This window comes from Crotalus tigris, unplaced genomic scaffold, assembly GCF_016545835.1.
Source record: "Crotalus tigris isolate CLP2741 ecotype Arizona unplaced genomic scaffold, ASM1654583v1 scf7180000018650.477379, whole genome shotgun sequence".
NCBI classification, from domain to species: domain Eukaryota; kingdom Metazoa; phylum Chordata; class Lepidosauria; order Squamata; family Viperidae; genus Crotalus; species Crotalus tigris.
Window position 1 is genome coordinate 320,726 of NW_024097124.1, and position 17,173 is coordinate 337,898.

The 17,173-nt window shown below is 43.2% G+C and overlaps 1 protein-coding gene across 1 annotated transcript in view; it reads right to left on the reverse strand.

Annotated features, from left to right (window-relative positions):
- The window catches only part of WDR48 (WD repeat domain 48), a 28,484-nt gene extending 15,518 nt beyond the window's left edge, over nt 1-12,966 (reverse strand). Inside the window, exons 1-8 of the mRNA XM_039355266.1 lie at nt 12,811-12,966; nt 8,964-9,104; nt 5,982-6,060; nt 5,442-5,524; nt 5,219-5,348; nt 3,815-3,903; nt 1,910-2,011; nt 407-631 (exon numbers count right to left, since the gene is read on the reverse strand). Coding sequence (XP_039211200.1) covers nt 407-631; nt 1,910-2,011; nt 3,815-3,903; nt 5,219-5,348; nt 5,442-5,524; nt 5,982-6,060; nt 8,964-9,104; nt 12,811-12,858 — 897 coding nt within the window. The 5' untranslated portion in view covers nt 12,859-12,966. The remainder of the gene's footprint in view (nt 1-406; nt 632-1,909; nt 2,012-3,814; nt 3,904-5,218; nt 5,349-5,441; nt 5,525-5,981; nt 6,061-8,963; nt 9,105-12,810) is intronic.
- Between the last annotated feature and the right edge of the window lie 4,207 nt (nt 12,967-17,173).

Below are 17,173 nucleotides of genomic sequence, written 5' to 3' on the forward strand. Positions count from 1 at the left end.
AAACTTGACAATTTTAAGGCATGTGGACTTCAACTCCCAGATTTCCACAGCCAGCATTGCTGGCTGTGGAATTCTGGGAGTTGAAGTCCACATGCCTTAAAATTGTCAAGTTTGGGAAACACTGCACTGTATTAAAAACATGCAGGATCCTGAAGAAATCATGGCAAGTAGGGGATGACAGATGATATGTATTTCAAGTATGAAAGGGAGAATGGTCACAAAGGCAACCACTTCATTAATAGTAAAGGCCCCATATAAGTGAGCACAGATAAAAGATACAACAGTAAGAAGGATAAAATTATATTCCGCATTTCTCCACCCATCATCAGGATAGTCAAAAGGATGCGGAAAAAAATGAATAGGTGGACAATTCTCCAATTTTGGAAGATCTTTAGAAAAATATTACCTTAAGAACTGGTGCCTTTTCTTCACAAATAAGCACACGGATATCAGGGTTTCGTAAATCTGTACAATATATCTTTCTGTCTCTTCCACCTGAATAAACATGGGTGAAGGCTTCATTGACCTGAAGTGCCCATACGCCTTCATCGTGGACTCTGTATGTAGCTATACATCTTTGCTGACCAAGTGACCAGAGACGGATAGTTCCATCAGAACTGCCAGAAAGACACTGTAAGAATGAGAGTTAAAAAAAAAAAAAATGCTACAATACCCAATTTTAAGAACAAAGCCACAGACAAAAGCAATCTTTTGACCAACAGAATGTAACAGCGGTACGGCTTGATGATATTTCAACCGGTTCTCAACTTGGGCGACTTTAAGAAGCGTGAACTTTGGGTTTTTAAGGTTTCTAATTTAGCAGAAATGGCTAAAATGTCTGCTTATTTAAAGGACCGTTCACAAGAGAGATATTTTAATGTATGGAGAAGATGGATAGAATAGGTTCAGAAGAAATATGGAACGACAAAGTTTCACTTATTCTATGAGTAATGATTTTGTTTATAAACTTATGATGTTAAAGTTTGAAGAGAGTTAAGGGTTAGTATGATTTTGCTTATTGTATAATTAGTAAACTTAAATAGATGATGTTTAATATGTTTGTATAACCCTGTACTTGGCTCTGGGAAGTCGGTGGGTGGGGGGGAGGATGGGTTGAAGTTTAAGTAACTCAGATAAGTAGAAATAGTTTTATTGTATATAATATTGATGTTTCAATTTGGAGAGAGGAATTGCTCGGGCATTTCCCCTGGATCGCATCTGGAGCAAGAAGATAGGAAGAAGGGGAGAAGCAAGTAGGAAGGTTGAGGAGAAGGAGGAGAGGGGGAGAGGGAGGAAGAGAAAGAAGAGGGAAAGAGGCAAGTTGGTTAGAGGGTGGATGCGGTTTGGGGGGAAATGGGTGAGCAAATACCGAAAGTGGCGTGTATCAATTTGTTTTATTTTTTATCTGAAGTATTTTTAAGAATGTAATGTATTGTAAAATTGAAAATAAAAACTTTTTACAAAAAAAAAGAAGCGTGAACTTCAACACCCAGAATTCCTCAGCCAGCACAGCTAGCCGGGGAATTCTGGGAATTGAAGTCCACATGTCATAAAACTGTGCCAAGGTGGAGAAACCCTAAACTAAATGGTTAAAGGCTACATTTACTGTATTACTTTTATCATTAAAATGAAATGCTTATCCCTACTCCAACCCATTCATGTTTGACCCTTGACTTAAAATGCCAGCCTTGTTTATTGGCTCTGTAAAAAATACCCATAATGGATAGGTGGTGTTAAATATGAAATTCAGTTCAGGATACTCAGAGATAAGATTTAAGATATACGGTGGATTGAAATGTAATTTTTGTTTAAAAAATTGGGGCTATGTTACTGAAGTAGGTCTAACTGGATAGAGAAAACATCACAACGTGGAAGGCAAAGAACTGATGTAAGTATATTAAAAGCATACCTGTGTACCATCTCTGTTCAACAGCAAAGCTTTAACATTGTCCGTGTGCCCCTTAAGTTTCATAAGTTTTGCACAGGTTCTTGGGTCCCATACCCTTAAAACCTGTTAGAAGGGAAAAAAATCAAATTGGTAACACTTCTATAACAGTATTAAGTTCATATATTCTAATGTTGTTTGGAAATAGGTTTTCAAAAGCCATTCACATTAATATTAATACTATGAGGTGCTACCTATTTCAGAAGGTAAAAGGGTAAACATCTTTTAGAAAAACAGGATTTAGGTTAGATCTTTTGGAAAAACAGGATTTACTCCAGAAAGCTGTTATGCAGAATTTTTTTTAAGTAAGCGGTTTTTTGCTATCCTTTTATACATCCACACATCATCCCCACCCAACCAAATCAGCCACATATACATCAGTATAACACTGCCCTGTTTGGTGGCGAGACTGAAATGACAAGGAGAAAACAAGAACTTATGAACAAAGAATCTAGAATAAACTTTGTTCATTACATAGGCTGAGCTATGAAATTGTACTTATACTATGTCAACTCCCAGAGTTTCCAAACTAACTGGGAAATTCTGGGAGATGAAATCCACACTTGGTAAAAGTTGCTGAGATTGGGCCACTTTTATGGTAGACCACGTATTGCAGCCTGTGAATATCTCATTTTTTTTTTCCTCTGCTCTATCTGAAAATTCTAGAAATTGAGCTGATGCTTAATTTCTAGAATTTTGATGTTATGTCCTATTCTCACAACAGTTACACTGCTGGAAGACATGCAGAGGAAAAGCAGCAACACTGGCAAATAGGATGATATCCTCTTTCATTACAATGCATCTGGTTCCAATGAAAATTTTGACAGACCAGAACAATGGTTTATTTGACTAAATCAGGGGTGTCAAACTCAATTTCATTGAGGGCCGCATCAGCATTGCGGTTGCCCTCGGGGGGGGGGGTGTGTGGCCAGAGTGGGTGTGGTCTACTGGGTGGGCATGGATAGAGTGGGTGTGGCCTACTGGGTGGGTGTGGCCAGCTCTACATTGTTTGTGTCAAGGGTGCCTGTGGGGGCCTGGGTAGGAGTGGGACAGATCTGAGGGTCTCTGGCAGAAGGGGATGGGACTGGGGCAAGCACCAAGGCATAGTCCATTTCTTCATTCCTCACAAAGGGTGACACCTCACCAGCATGCACCCAGGGGGCGGGGCCGACACAGCAGGGGCTGGTTCCTCGCTGTTTCCAGACGCCTTGTGGAGCTAAGACTGAATGTGTTTCAGCACAGATGGCCACCACAAAATTGTACATTGGCTCCCGGCCAGCCAGGGCCAGGGCAGCGGGGGCCATTCCCTCACTGTTTCCAGGATGGCTTCGCGGGCCGCATCCGGCCCCCGGGCCTTGTGTTTGACATGTCTGGACTAAATCAAATGCAATCCTTGCATAGCACAGGTATTACAAGACCAGGGTTATTTGATCAGAAATTGTTTAAATCTAAGTTTATTTAAGGAACATAGATGCCATTACTCCAAAACTATAAACTTGGAATCTTTGTATTAAAATTATCTGCTCCTTTATGGCTTCTTTTCCTGGTAAGAAAGAAATTTAGGTGAGCATCTTTGGAGACAGTTCCTTATAGTTTGCCTCATTTACTCAGTGGATTAGCTGCTGGCCAAAATGGAAAGAGAATGTATACAAGGAAGTCCAAAAGAAATAGCAACTCAAAACTACAGGTAGCCCTGAACTTACGATCACAACTGAGCCCAAAATTTCTGTTGCTAAGTGAGATCATTTTTCCTTTTCTACTGCAGAACAGAGCTCCTCTTTTGTTTTGTAGCTGTACACAAACTCTATTAGTAATCATTTCAGCAATTCATTTCATCCTGTGGGGATAAGCTGTCTAAATTGTGATTACCTTTTCAGTGGATCCAGATACAATTACAGTTCCCATCTGATTCATAGCAAGACTGTAGATTGAGTCTTTGTTCCCACTAAGGGAAGAAGCTATTGGATAAAAAAACACAATATTATTTGAGAGAAAGCACTTCAGGAAGTTGGAGGGGGGGAAAAAGGAAGCTTGAAATAACAATTCTAATAGCAAAAACAAAAACACAAAAACAAAAAAACCTAAATGCAGCAGCTCACAACTATGTACAAATTTTCAAACATTAAGGATTTAAAAACCGACCACGGAAAGAACTGTATTGTATTTCAATTGCGAGAGATGCTACAGGATAAAAAATAAATAAATTTTATGTCAGAATGCGGTAGTATTGCACTTATATAATTACTTGAACCTGCAAAATTCCAGTCTTATAAGATGTCAATCTAATATATTTTATTCTTTTCAAAGAGAATGGCACCAATCAGATTTTTGATAGAACAGCAGCTCTTCCCCAGAAACCCCAATAAGTAACTGTGCTAACACTCAAAGGCAAAGGGAATATTACATATAAAGATGTTATTTCAAGACTGTATCAATTTTCAGGGATTCGGTACAGAGAACATCCCGATGTTCTTTTCCGAAGGACACATGGTCAATCCTAACACACACACACCTGCATTTTAGATTGAATTATTTGATCGTCTCCAAATTTGGCAACTTTAAGACTTGTGGACTTCAACTCCCAAAATTCCTCAGCCAGCATAGATGGGGAAGAAATGGAGGTAGTGACAGATTTTATTTTTCTGGGCTCCAAGATCACCTCAGATGGGGACTGCAGCCAAGAAATTAAAAGACACTTGCTCCTGGGGAGGAAAGCTATGGCAAATCTAGACAGCATACTGCAAAGAAGAGACATCACCCTGCCAACAAAAGGGCGTATAGTCCAGGCCATGGTTTTCCCAGTTGCAATGTATGGCTGTGAAAGTTGGACCATAAGAAAGGCTGAGTGCCAAAGAATGGAGGCCTTTGAACTCTGGTGCTGGAGAAGACTCCTGCGAGTCCCTTGGACTGCAAGACATTCAAACTGGTCAGTCCTAGAAGAGATCAGCCCTGACTGCTCTTTAGAAGGCCAGATCCTGAAGTTGAAACTTAAATACTTTGGCCACCTAATGAGAAGGAAGGATTCACTGGAGAAGGGCCTAATGTTGGGAAAGATTGAAGGCAATAGAAGAAGGGGACGACAGAGAATGAGATGGCTGGATGGAGTCACTGAAGCAGTAGGTGTGAACTTAAATGGACTCCAGAAGATGGTAGAGGACAGGAAGACCTGGAGGAACGTTGTCCATGGGGTCGCGATGGGTCGGACACGACTTCACAATTAACAACAACAACAATCTTACACAAACCAGCATGTGCTTACTTCTGGATACTTACTTGTGACAGTATTATTTGAGGCAGTCAGTGCAGTTAATGTATTTACATCCCAGAGGAATATCTGTCTGTCTAACCCAGCGGATGCTACCAATTCTTTGTCTTTTGCATAAGCCAAAGCTTTCACATAATCCTAAAAACAAACAAGACATGTGGCAAATAGAACTAAGTACCAGGATACTGATAGGGAACCACAAGTATTGTGTGTTGCATTTTTGTACTTTACCTTGTGGGTTCTTAGGGTTGACATGCAAAACCCTTTATGTGCGTTCCATACTTTAACAGTAGTGTCAGATGAAGCCGATATCACTATAAAGATAAAATGAATTTGTTTGTCTTGATGATAAGTAACAAGAGAAATTTGTTTGCCATTAAAAAACAGAATCACATATGCCAGAGTTAATTAACAGAAGGATGCTTTTGGAACTTCTATCTCGGGAGGAATTCAGCACCTGTTTGTTTTTGCTCAATGCGGCCAATATCAGGAAAACATTTCAGAAATTCTTAATTCAACAAGTATTTTATTTTCTATGCTTTATTCCACTTGGCAACATTATTTTAATATTTTTTTTCAGTTTTTTTCTCATGTATATGAACATCAGTTGATAATGATTTCTACTGTTTATTAAAGGACACTATTAAAGGACAACTGTTATAAATTAAAACGGGGCCTACGAACACAGAATGAAAAATTATGCAAATACCAAGCACTGAGATAATTGACACACATCATTCTACATCATAAAATATTCAAAAAGTTACTTACGTGTTTTACCATTGCAGCAAAGTACAATATCATTCACCCAGTCTGTATGATGTTCCATTGATGCTATATAGGGGTCTTGCTGGAATTAAAAATAATATTTTGAGTTCTAATCCTATGTCATAAGAATTCTCTGGAGGCTGTTATGAGAAGAGGCAGCTTCATCTATATTTCAGAACTACTCTGTTAGCAATCACTGCATCAATTGCCAACAAGTTTAGGATCCAGTTTAATTATTTCAGCTACATATAAACCCAGGATATAGATATAGGAACATTTCCTGGCAAGCGGCATCTTTATGGTCAGTTAGTCCTATGATCTACTAACACTTTTTCTAGCCCCACCCTTAGTGAAAGGGTTGGCTAAGTATAAAAAAACCAGAAGAGATGACCACATACCATCCACGTAAGAAGATTAATTGTTGGGAGTCATGTTAGGAGCCAAATCTGGCAAAAAGGGGGAATACAGACAATGATATTTTGTTTCAGCAAAAGTTAGGTTGGCCTTACTGAATGGATTCAATCTAAGATATGGTTAAATCATGGTTACCTCAAATCCCCAAATTAAAATTTACCATTCTTTTTGTAGACCAAACATCTGAAAAATCTGAGCTCTCAAAATAAAAAAAAAAATACTCAAAAAGTAAGCAAAAATAAGGAAAGTGTGATGCTTACAAATATAACTCTAAGCATATTCTTTAATGATGTAAACTATTTTCGCTAGGTCAGTGGTGGCGAACCTATGGCATGCATGCCACAGGTGGCATGCAGAGTGTCCCTATGGGCACGCATGCCATCACCCTGGAGGGAGGCGGGGCCAGACTGCTCCCTTCCGCCTCTCCATGTGCGCCTGCGCTCTCGGCTCTCTTTCTCTCTGCACTGAGAGCCCAGGATGGATGGTGGAAAAAGGCCTCTGTTGCCTGGGTCGCCGCCGTTTCCCCCCACCCACCGTGCAGATTGCACTGCTGCGTTCTCCCCCCGCCACATTTTCCAGGCCTCCGGCGCCCGCATCGAGTCGCTGAAGCACCATAAAATCACTCCATGGCCATGGATGTGAGTTCCAGAGACTTTGAAAACACTTCTGCTGCCCAGCTCAGCTGTGGGTTGGGGGGGGGGGAGCAAAATCGCTTTGCAGCCCTAGATCTGGGCGGCAGAAGCAGCAGAGAGAAAGAAAGACTGAGCCAGCAGGGAAGCAAAAGTGTCGAGAAAGGAAAGTATTGCAGAGTAAGCAAACTTACAGAAAGGGGACCTCTCTCTCTCTCTCTTTCTCTCTCTCTCATACACACACAGACCCCACCCCCTTATTAATCATTTCTTCCCCCACCCCCTTTAATATCATGTTTGGAGTTTGGGAAGGCACGTGTCCTACGCTCGTCTTCCCAAACTCCAAACCTGTGTGTCCTACTTTCCTAGCTTGCCTTCTCAAATCCCAAATTCGCGTGTCCTACTCTCGCCTTCCCAAACTCGCGCACACATCCTATTTTCCTCATCCTACTCCAGTTTGGAGTTTGGGAAGGTGAACGAGAAAAGTAGGACGCGTGAGTTTGGAGTTTGGGAAGGCGAGCAGAGCCTTAATATAAAAGGCTGGTTCTGCTTTCAAAAAAAGAGAAAGGAAGGAAGATTATTGGGCTCCTTGCATCATCCCCGCTTGAAGCCATCCTTTTCAACAAGGAAAAATCCAATGTATCCAACGCTACCCAACATTTCAAATCTGTGTGCAGCGAGAGGACAGCTATTTTTAAGACTCCAGTCCTGCACATCTATATCTAGGAATAAATCTCATTAAACTCATGAGGCTATGAAACACAGAATGAACCAATCAATCTGTCTCTCTCTCTCTCATCTTTTGCCAAGTGGAGTCTTCTTCTAGGCAACCTGCTGCTTACTTTGGATTGGTTTCTCTACGTGTCTAGAAAATCAGTACAGATCCTGAAATCCAGTATTTATTTAATGAATTAATTTTATTTTTATTTATATCTGGCCTATACTATTTTTATAAATAGCTCAAGGCAACAAACATATCCAACATACCTTTCTCCTCCTATTTTCCTCACAACACACCTGGGAGGTGGATTGGGCTGAGAGAGAATGACTGGCCCAAAATTACCCAGCTGTTTAATCCTCTATCACAGAGCCTTTTCTGTGGGCATGCGCAGTGTGAACAGGGTGAGCGAGGAAAGTAGCACACATGTGTTTGGACTTTGGAGAAAGGGGGAGAAAGAGGGATAGAGGAAGGAGGGGGAGGGAGAAAGGAAGGAAAGAGGGGGAAGGGAGGCTGGGAGATTGGAATGAGAGGGAGGGCTTAAGGAAAGTCCTGCCTTAGCACTTGGCCACCGGCAGCCCTGTGGCCCTTTTGCCATCCCCTGGTGGTCTCCCATCCTATTGCTGAGGATGCTTTGGTTACAAAGCCAGGTCTCCTCACATGGAGAGGGAATGGGCTTCCCTCTGACCCATGCAATTTGCCCTTCTGTGCTCACTATGCAGCTGGGCACCCCCTCAGGGAAATGCGGCTAGGATAGGCAGGACTGCGGGGTCCTGGTGCTGTGGGAGCTCAAGGGCCAGGCTGGGTGCTTGACCTCTGCTGCCCAGAGTTCCAGGCAGTCTGTGACACTGTCCATGGCCCCCCTGCATCGCCTGAGATTCAGTGAGGCTCCTCCAATGGACCATGCCCCGGCGCTTGCCCTGGTCCCACCCCCCCTCCGCCAGAGACTCTCAGATCTGGCCCAGTCCTGCCCAGGCCTGCACAACTGCCCCTTATGCGAGTGACGGTGAGCTGGCCACGCCCACCCAGTAGGCCATGCCCATGCCAACCACACCCACCCAGTGGGCCACGCCCATCTGGCACCCAACGATAAATAAGTGGGGTTTGGTTTGCAGTTTGGGCACTCGGTCTCTAAAAGGTTCGCCATCACTGTGGTAGGTAATTTGACTATATGCCTAAAAATGAAAACATATATTTGTAAAGTACATTCCATGCTTAGCTTACCTTGTGTTGGTTTACACTCCATATTCTGATGATTGAATCTCGACCTGCAGTAAAAAGTCTGTTCAACGCTGGATCCAGCTGTAGTGCATTTACCCCATTGCGATTATATTTCTCCACCTCATCTCTAATTACATAAGAGACCTAAAATATTTGATATAAATTCAACAGAAGTATTAAGAAACTGTAAAGCAGAAACATCATTCTGTTCAAGCATGCTTAAAAATATCTCCTTTCCATTAAAAAAAATGAATACCTAAACAACTAATGTCTCATATTAGGAATGAAAAAAACTCACAATTTCATGAATGGAGCATTCTAGCTAATTTGGGAATGTTCCATTCCCTTTTGATTATGCTGAATTGTCTCAGCATGATCTAGCAGGGGAATAAAGCAACAAAACTGAAAATTGGTCACCTCAAGCTGCATTGTTTCAAGTTCTAGATTGTCCCAATCACTGAAATTGGAGTTTTATAACTTAGACTTGTTTATTTATCTTTTTTTTTAAATCTAGATTAGCCAGCAGGAGCAATAATTAAGATGCACCTTCAAGGTTATGCATTTTTATGATAAATGGACATTCTGAGTTTATTCTAAACAAAAAGGCCCATAGTGTTTTATCAAACTCACACGATTTGCAAATATTTTAATGTTGGAAAAATATTCATCTGTTTCTAATAAGACCTCTAAGAGCTTTCACTGCTCAGGTGCATTTTCCTACTCTAAATTTCTCACATCGTTATGAAAAAGAACCCCACAATGTAGTAGAGGATCTGTTCCTAGGTATTTATTTTATTTTATTTATTAAGAAAATTTATACAGCTGTCCAACTCACTCTCAGTGACTTTGGGTGGATTACAAGGAAGAAATCCCAATACAAAAACAAATAACATCCCACACCAGCTGGTGACAACAATCAAACAAGCTGTGTGATGGGCTCTATATCATACTGGGGTCTCCAGACCTATTGACTAAACCATGTCTTCATAGGCTCGTGAAGTGTCTAAGTAGGGGCCAATCTTACTTCTGCAAATTCATCCCTTTTAATCCATGTTTTCATGCTAATTCCCTAGCTATAATTAACTGTTCTTGCTCACAAAAAATTTCAGTTCACATGGCTTTAAAGAATTTTTATCACTTTTTTTTTTAAAAAAACCATTTCTACAAATATTGGTATTCTCATCCCATGCCCAATCTACAGAAACAGTCCCCTTGTATAAGACAATATGGTCTTAATACGAATGACAGCACTGAGTTCATTAATATCTATAATAACCAAAAGAAATACAAGATATTTCACAATTTCACCTGATTTCTTCAATCTGACAGCAGGTGTCTTAATACAATATCAAAGAATCCTTACCTTCTTCCATTTCACATTTTAGGCTAAAGTTCCTTCCAAATGCCTACCTCTACCCAAATACTAACCAGAGCATCCCCTGCTCAGCCCTGCCACCTCGACAATCTGCTACAAAAGAACCACTGAAGAGCCAAGCTTCTCACTGATAGTGGTGCTAAAACCTGTCACACTTCAGAAACACAGTCCTCTGAACAATTTTAAAAACTAGCATGTCAAAAAGAGCCCTCATGATGACAGGAAGATAATGGATATGTAAAAGAACTCGAATAACACACACTGTCCAAGGAACTAGTTTAAGTAGTGAACTAAAAGAATTAGAAACTCTGATGGCATTCCCAAATAGGGCATAGTCCAACAGTCCAGTTTTTATTATTTCTACAGCTATGTTATTATTTCTGCAATATATTTTCATCACAAAATAGAAGCACTTCTATTCATTTTGTTTTCTACTCAGACCAGGCTTCTCCTCAACTTATTCTAGATTTCTTAGGCTATCTTCACCAGGATGTTTGGGGAGATGATTACATTTTAAAAAAAATATCTGCAAACTTAGCCATTTCCTCAGACATGCTCCAGATAACTCTCTGATTCTTCATCACAAACAATTTTTACAGTGATCATGAGATTAAATTTGACTGCCTAATCTCCCCTATCCAATCAAGTAATTCCACCAATCCAGCGGTTCTCAATCTTCTTGTGACGGTGACCCCCGTCACACGGCCGTGCCGTGCATGCGCGGCACGCCGTGCATGCGCGGCACGCCGTGCATGCGCGGCGGCGCCCCCATGCACCCCCATGTGCGGCAGCGCCCCATGTGCGGCGCACATGTGTGGCGACGCCCCCATGCATGCCCCATGCACGGCACGCATGCGCTGCGGCGCCCCCTGAGGGGGAAAATTGCGGGTCGCGTTGTTTTGCGAACCCCGTAAAATGGTCGTTCGACCCCAAATGGGGTCGCGACCCATAGGTTGAGAACCGCTGCACTAATCAATAAGCCTATTTTTAGCAATATTTCTATTAGCATTCATTCATCCGACCCTCCAGGCAGTGACATAAATAAAATATTAAAAATGTAAAGCTCCAAAAATATGAGAATTACAATTATATGCACACATGTGGGAATTCTAATCCAGTGCAGACTGCTATTATATACCTCCAATCTGCTGGTTTTTAATATGCATCTGTTAGAAAATCCAGATAAACAACACTTATCCAAATGTACTCTATACAACTTTTCAAGAAACAGTTATACAGCTAGTCTTCGACTTAACAACAGTTCATTTATTGACCTTGAATAGCACTGAAAACAGTGAGTTATGACTGTTTTTCACACTTATGACCATAGCAGTGTCTCCAAGGTCATATGTGATCAAAATTCAGATGCTTGGCAACTGGCATGTATTTATGACGGTTGCAGTGTCCTGGAATTAAGTGATCATTTTTTGCGACCTTCTGACAACAAAGTCAATGAGGAAGCCAGATTCACTTAACCATGTTACTAACAATTGCAATGATTTACAGAACAGTAAATGGATCAAAACTCATTTAACAAATGTTTCATTTAGAAATAGAAATTTGGGGTTTGTGGTTGTAAGTTGAGGACTACCTGCACTCAATACTGGCATGAGAAACATGATGCAGCAGAAGCCAAGCTATACTTTTTCTACCCTTCACATGGGAAGAAAAGAAACTGGAAATGATTCTGAGAGAATAGGAAAAGGATGAAGAATTGGAAAAGCAGACAACCAATACCTTAAAGCTCTACACATAATGGCTTAGATGCTTCCAGAAGTGAAAAGCTAGATTTGCTGAACTTGGTCACTAATGCAGTAATAAAATGAGACCAAAGATAAAGAGAAGCGTATTGCAGGTTAAATATAACCAGCTTCAGATTTCAATAGGGTTATCTTTTGGATATTTTTTAGTTGAAGAAAGTTGATTCATTAAAACACAAAGTAATATATTGAACCTGCAAGAGCCCAGACTGCAGGTGGAGAGACTCATCAATATTTCATTTTTTGTTTTCTATTAAGGTAGGCTGAAGCCAAAAAAACAGAACACTAGGCCTCTCACTGAGTTTCAAGGACAAATGGAGATTTCAACCAAGGCCTCCCCAGCCCTTACTTGGAATTTTCCAACTCTTATTATATTAGACCTGACACAGCAGTAAAGGTTACTCCTCCAAGCCACGCAAGACGACGAGCAGCCTTCCACCTCCCCCAATGTGATACCCGCCTGATCTCGAGTGGAGCAAGCCCCATAATCCCCGGCCGCGGGGCCGAGAGGTAACATAAGGCGAATCTCCACACGAGGGAGACGAGATGAAGAAAGCTGCCTGCCCACCCCGCCTTTCGTCCGTTGCTCTGTCTGCCAAGCCACCACGCCGCTCGCTCATTCGTCGCTTCGCAAAGCACAGCTAGGCCACGACGATCCTCCCGCGCCTCCCTCCAGCTTCCCTTCTCGACCAAGCGCCCCTTTCGCCACCTTCACCTGCACTTTCCGCCGCCCCGCTGTATTCTGTCGGTGATGAGCCGCCATCTTACATGTTGACACTCTGTCGTCATATCCGAGGGAAGATTCAACCGTCCGGAAGTCCCACCTCTATAGGCGGAGACCGCTGTTTCCCCTTCTTTTTAACTCAGGCACTGAGGAGGGACTGAGTGGAAAATGGGCGTTACGTGCGGGTGTGTTTTGCGCGGTTGCTATAGCAGCGGTTATTGTAAAGCCGCGCTCGAGATGGTTTTCATCTCGCGAGATTTGGACGGGGCTGCAGCGGGCGGGCGTGGTGCTTCGGGTCCAGCACCCCGTCATCACAATGGAGATAAGCTCCGCCCCGTTTGTTAGTCCTTTCGGCTCGGTGACGCCTCAGGCCGACTTTCCCGCCGTTTCATTTTTCCCACCCTTTTGAAGCCTTTTCGTGATTTTGATTGTCTGAAACTGCCCCCTTCCCAGTCCTCAATATATGTAATAGTAACTTCAGGAGAATTAATAGTCAAAATGTTTAAAAAATGTCTTCTGAAATGTGGAAATAAGTGGTACTCATCAGCTAAAGAAAACGCCAGAAAAAGTCAACTCAGACCTCAAAATCGTGACTGCATTAATACAGCTTGCTAACCCTTGGTTTATTTTGACACGAATTACTGAAATAATGCTTGATTACAGAGATCAACTATGCAGATTCTGCACAGCCAGATGGCAGCTGCAGCATTTTATTAGCTTTATCTGTTGGATATCTTCAGTATGTTTCACACTTTACCTGAGGGACTTCCTCTGCCCTCTAAGAGGCCTTCAGTGGGGCAGCTACCTGACTACCTGCAGACTTGATAAATCTGGTTGGATTTGCTTGTCTTGTCCATCGGCACTCCCAATTGTTTAATCTACTGAAGGCCTTCTGAAAAAATGGGCTCTATGGATGGAGGCATTGCAAGGACAATCTAATGCAAGACAGTTGTTGCCTTCTCAGTCCAAACTGAGATTCAGACCTTAGTCAAAGTGTGAGCCAGTTTGGTTGGGTGATTAAGGCACCATTGGAAAACAGGAGACCATGAGTTCGAGTTCTGCCTTTGAAATAAAAGTCAGTTGAAGGACTGTCGGCCAGTCACTAGGAGACAGTGAGTTCTAGTACTGTCTTAGACAAGAAAGCTGGTTGGATAACTTTGAGCCAATTGCCAAGAGATGGTGAGTTCTAGATCTGCCTTGGATACAAAAGCTGGCTAGATGACTTTAGGCCAGTCACTAGGAGACGGTGAATTCTAGTCCTGCCTTAGGCGTGAAAGCTGGCTGGGTAAAAGCTTTGGGCATGAAAATCACTGGGTGATTTGGGGCTAGTCCTGCTCTCTTTCAGCCTAACTTGCCTCACAGGGTTGTAGTTGTAAGGATAAAAGGAGAAAAGTGTGTTAAATATTAAACATGAAAGCCTTTGCTGCTCACAGAATTTCTTGGTCTTTTAAGTAATTTAAAAAGCAGTGAATAAATGGATCCCTTTCACAATATTTATAAGTTAGAAATGCATCTACTCTAACACTATTTTATGCCCATGTTCTGAATATTTAATTCAAATATTTCCTATTAAGTTAGTGATAACATTCCAAACTAATGGAGTTGGTGGTGTTTTCATATTCTTTCTATAGGGCAGACTATTATCTTTAATACTTCCAGTCGCCTTTTTATGAATGGGTGTGAACCAAGAGGATAACGCATAGTTATGTATAGTGGTAGTTGGCTGACTGGGACAATGGATTGTTGAAGTACTCTGAAGTAATCCAGAGTAGTTGGATTGTTGTTTCCTGAGTTTGACCATTCTGATCTGGGAGAGATGGCAAAGATTGGGAGCTGGTCTAGGCCAATGATGGCGAACCTTTTACAGACCAAGTGCCCAAAAACAGGCCCTGCCTCTGCTCCACCCCTGCCCTACCCTGCCCCCGCTCCACCCCACATCCCCCGCCCCGCCTGCCCACAGGGCCACTCACCGCCTCCAGGGCCCGCCACAGATCACCCAGGCAGCCCAGCAACGCTATGGCGGTCACGCCCTTTGCCCGAGCCCTGCAGTATCAGTCATGCACAACGGGATGTGAGGATCTTGTCTACGCTGTCTGGCTGCCATGTCCTTGGCTGTGCTGCTCTGCGTGGGCCACGCTCAGGGGCAACTCTCCTTCAGGGGGACTGCTGGAAAGGAGGGGGTCACGGGGGAGACAAGGCTAGGGCAACAGCATGTGTGCACACAGAGAGGACTCCGAGTGCCGCCTCTGGCACCTGTGCCATAGGTTTGCCACCACTGGTCTAAGCAGAGAGAAAGAGGAAAGTTATAACCTCAGGGTGATGATAGGCCAAGGTAACAGAATAACAGAGTTGGAAGGGATCTTGGAGGTCTTCTAGTCCAACCCCCTGCTGAAGCAGGAGACCCTACACCAGTGATAGCGAACCTTTTAGAGACCGAGTGGCCAAGCCCCACTTATTTATCGCTGGGTGCCAGGTGGGTGTGGCCCAGTGGGTGGGCATGGCTGTGGTGGTCATGGCAGACTGGGTCGGTGTGGCCAAGGTGGGCGTGATCATCTCGAAGTTGCTCGTGGGGAGGGATGCCTGTGGGGGCTGGGCAGGGTTGGGGGAGATCCAGGGGGTCTCTGGCAGGTGGGGCAGTGGGCAGGGGGCTTGTCCTTCGGGGTGAGGCGAGGCAGGGCGGGGTGCTATTGTCGCAAGGTGAGGCAGGGCCCGGGGCAACTGCTGCCTGACACCATCAGCCCCTGCACACAAATGCCAGCGAGTGCATGGGGGCTGACAGTGTCCGTCAGCAGCCACAGCCTGCCGGCCTCTTGACCGTCTTACTCTGGGGCTCCGCAGCCCACCACCAGCACTTCAGAGAAGCCGCCTCTGAGCTGGATGGCTGGCCAACAGCTGAGGAAGTGAGGCAGTGAGTCATGCCCGGGAAAAGGAGAGCATGCGAGGCCAGTAGGGATGGGAGGGGGGAAGGAAACCAACAGTGCTGGGATGTATCCGGCCACATGGGACCTTGGCGAGTTAGCAGGCGGCTGGTTGAAGAGGGACGGTTGCCATCTCCAGGGCATGGCGCGCGTACCCACAGAGAGGGCTCTGAGTGCCACCTCTGGCACGCATGCCATAGGTTAGCCACCACTGCCCTACACCATTTCAAATAAATGGTTGTCCAATCTCTTCTTGTAAACCTTCAATTATGGAGCACCCATTACTTCTGGAGGCAAGTCATTCCACTGATTAATTGTTCAAACTTGTCAGGAAGTTCCTTGATTAGTTTCCATCCATTGCTTCTTGTCCTGCCTTCAGATGCATTAGAGTGGTCTCATGCCTTTTACTGATTATGCACTGATGCCCCAAATCTGGTCATTGGATCTTTAGTTAGGATAAAAGGAGAAAGGATGTGTTAAATATCTTTGCCATCTTGGTTTATTTGTAAAAATAATAATAAAAGCGAAATATAAATAAAGCATGTGCCAGTGTCTCAGGAATAACCCCAAGTACCTCTGAACACAACAAAGTCAGACACCTGGGTAGGCTAGTCAATCAGGTTCAATTTTTCTCCCATGGAGAGTAGCTGTGAAAAATTCAAGGCAATTAGAGTGTGATCTGATCATGACAAGGGACCCTACATCCAGGTCATATCATGGTGCCCCAGACAAACCCCAGACCTCATATGTGACCTCCACTGTATGTTGGGCTCTCAGTGATCTGGGTTAGATCCATGGTGGCCAATGTCAGATTCAAAGAACCAGCAATGACATGAGGTGATCAGAATGGTATGATTATTGCTACTCGCCTACACAAGTAGTCCTTGACTTAAAAGAATTGTGACAGTTTTTCACACTGTTACAGTATCCCCATGGTCATGTGATCATAATTCATTGGCAACTAGTTCATATTTTTAATGATTACAGTGTCCCAGGGTTATGTGAATGTCTTTTGTGACCTTTTAACCTTCTGGAAGCAGATTCACTTAACAACCATATTACTAATTTAACTATTGCGGTGATTAACATAACTGTTGAAAGAAAAATCTTCATTGGGGTCCAGTCCAAGCTGGGAATAATCAAAAGGGAGACTGCTTTAGAAAGAAGGTTGTAGTTTATTGAAGAGGAGAGCCAGACAGAAAGACGGCTCTGGAAAAGCTGACCAGGTTTTTATACCTTCTTGGGCTTTTGTTTGGAGTTGCTCCTGTGGCATGAATTTTGACCTGAGTCTGAGTGCGCCTTTCTGGTATTCTGATGGTGGTGGGTTAATCCTATTATATCCCAAAGGTCATATCCTGCTTCCCTGGAGCTCTGGCTGATGAGTGTTGGATTTTTTGGTGTGAGGGATTATTGATTCTAGGGATCTTTCTTTCTAA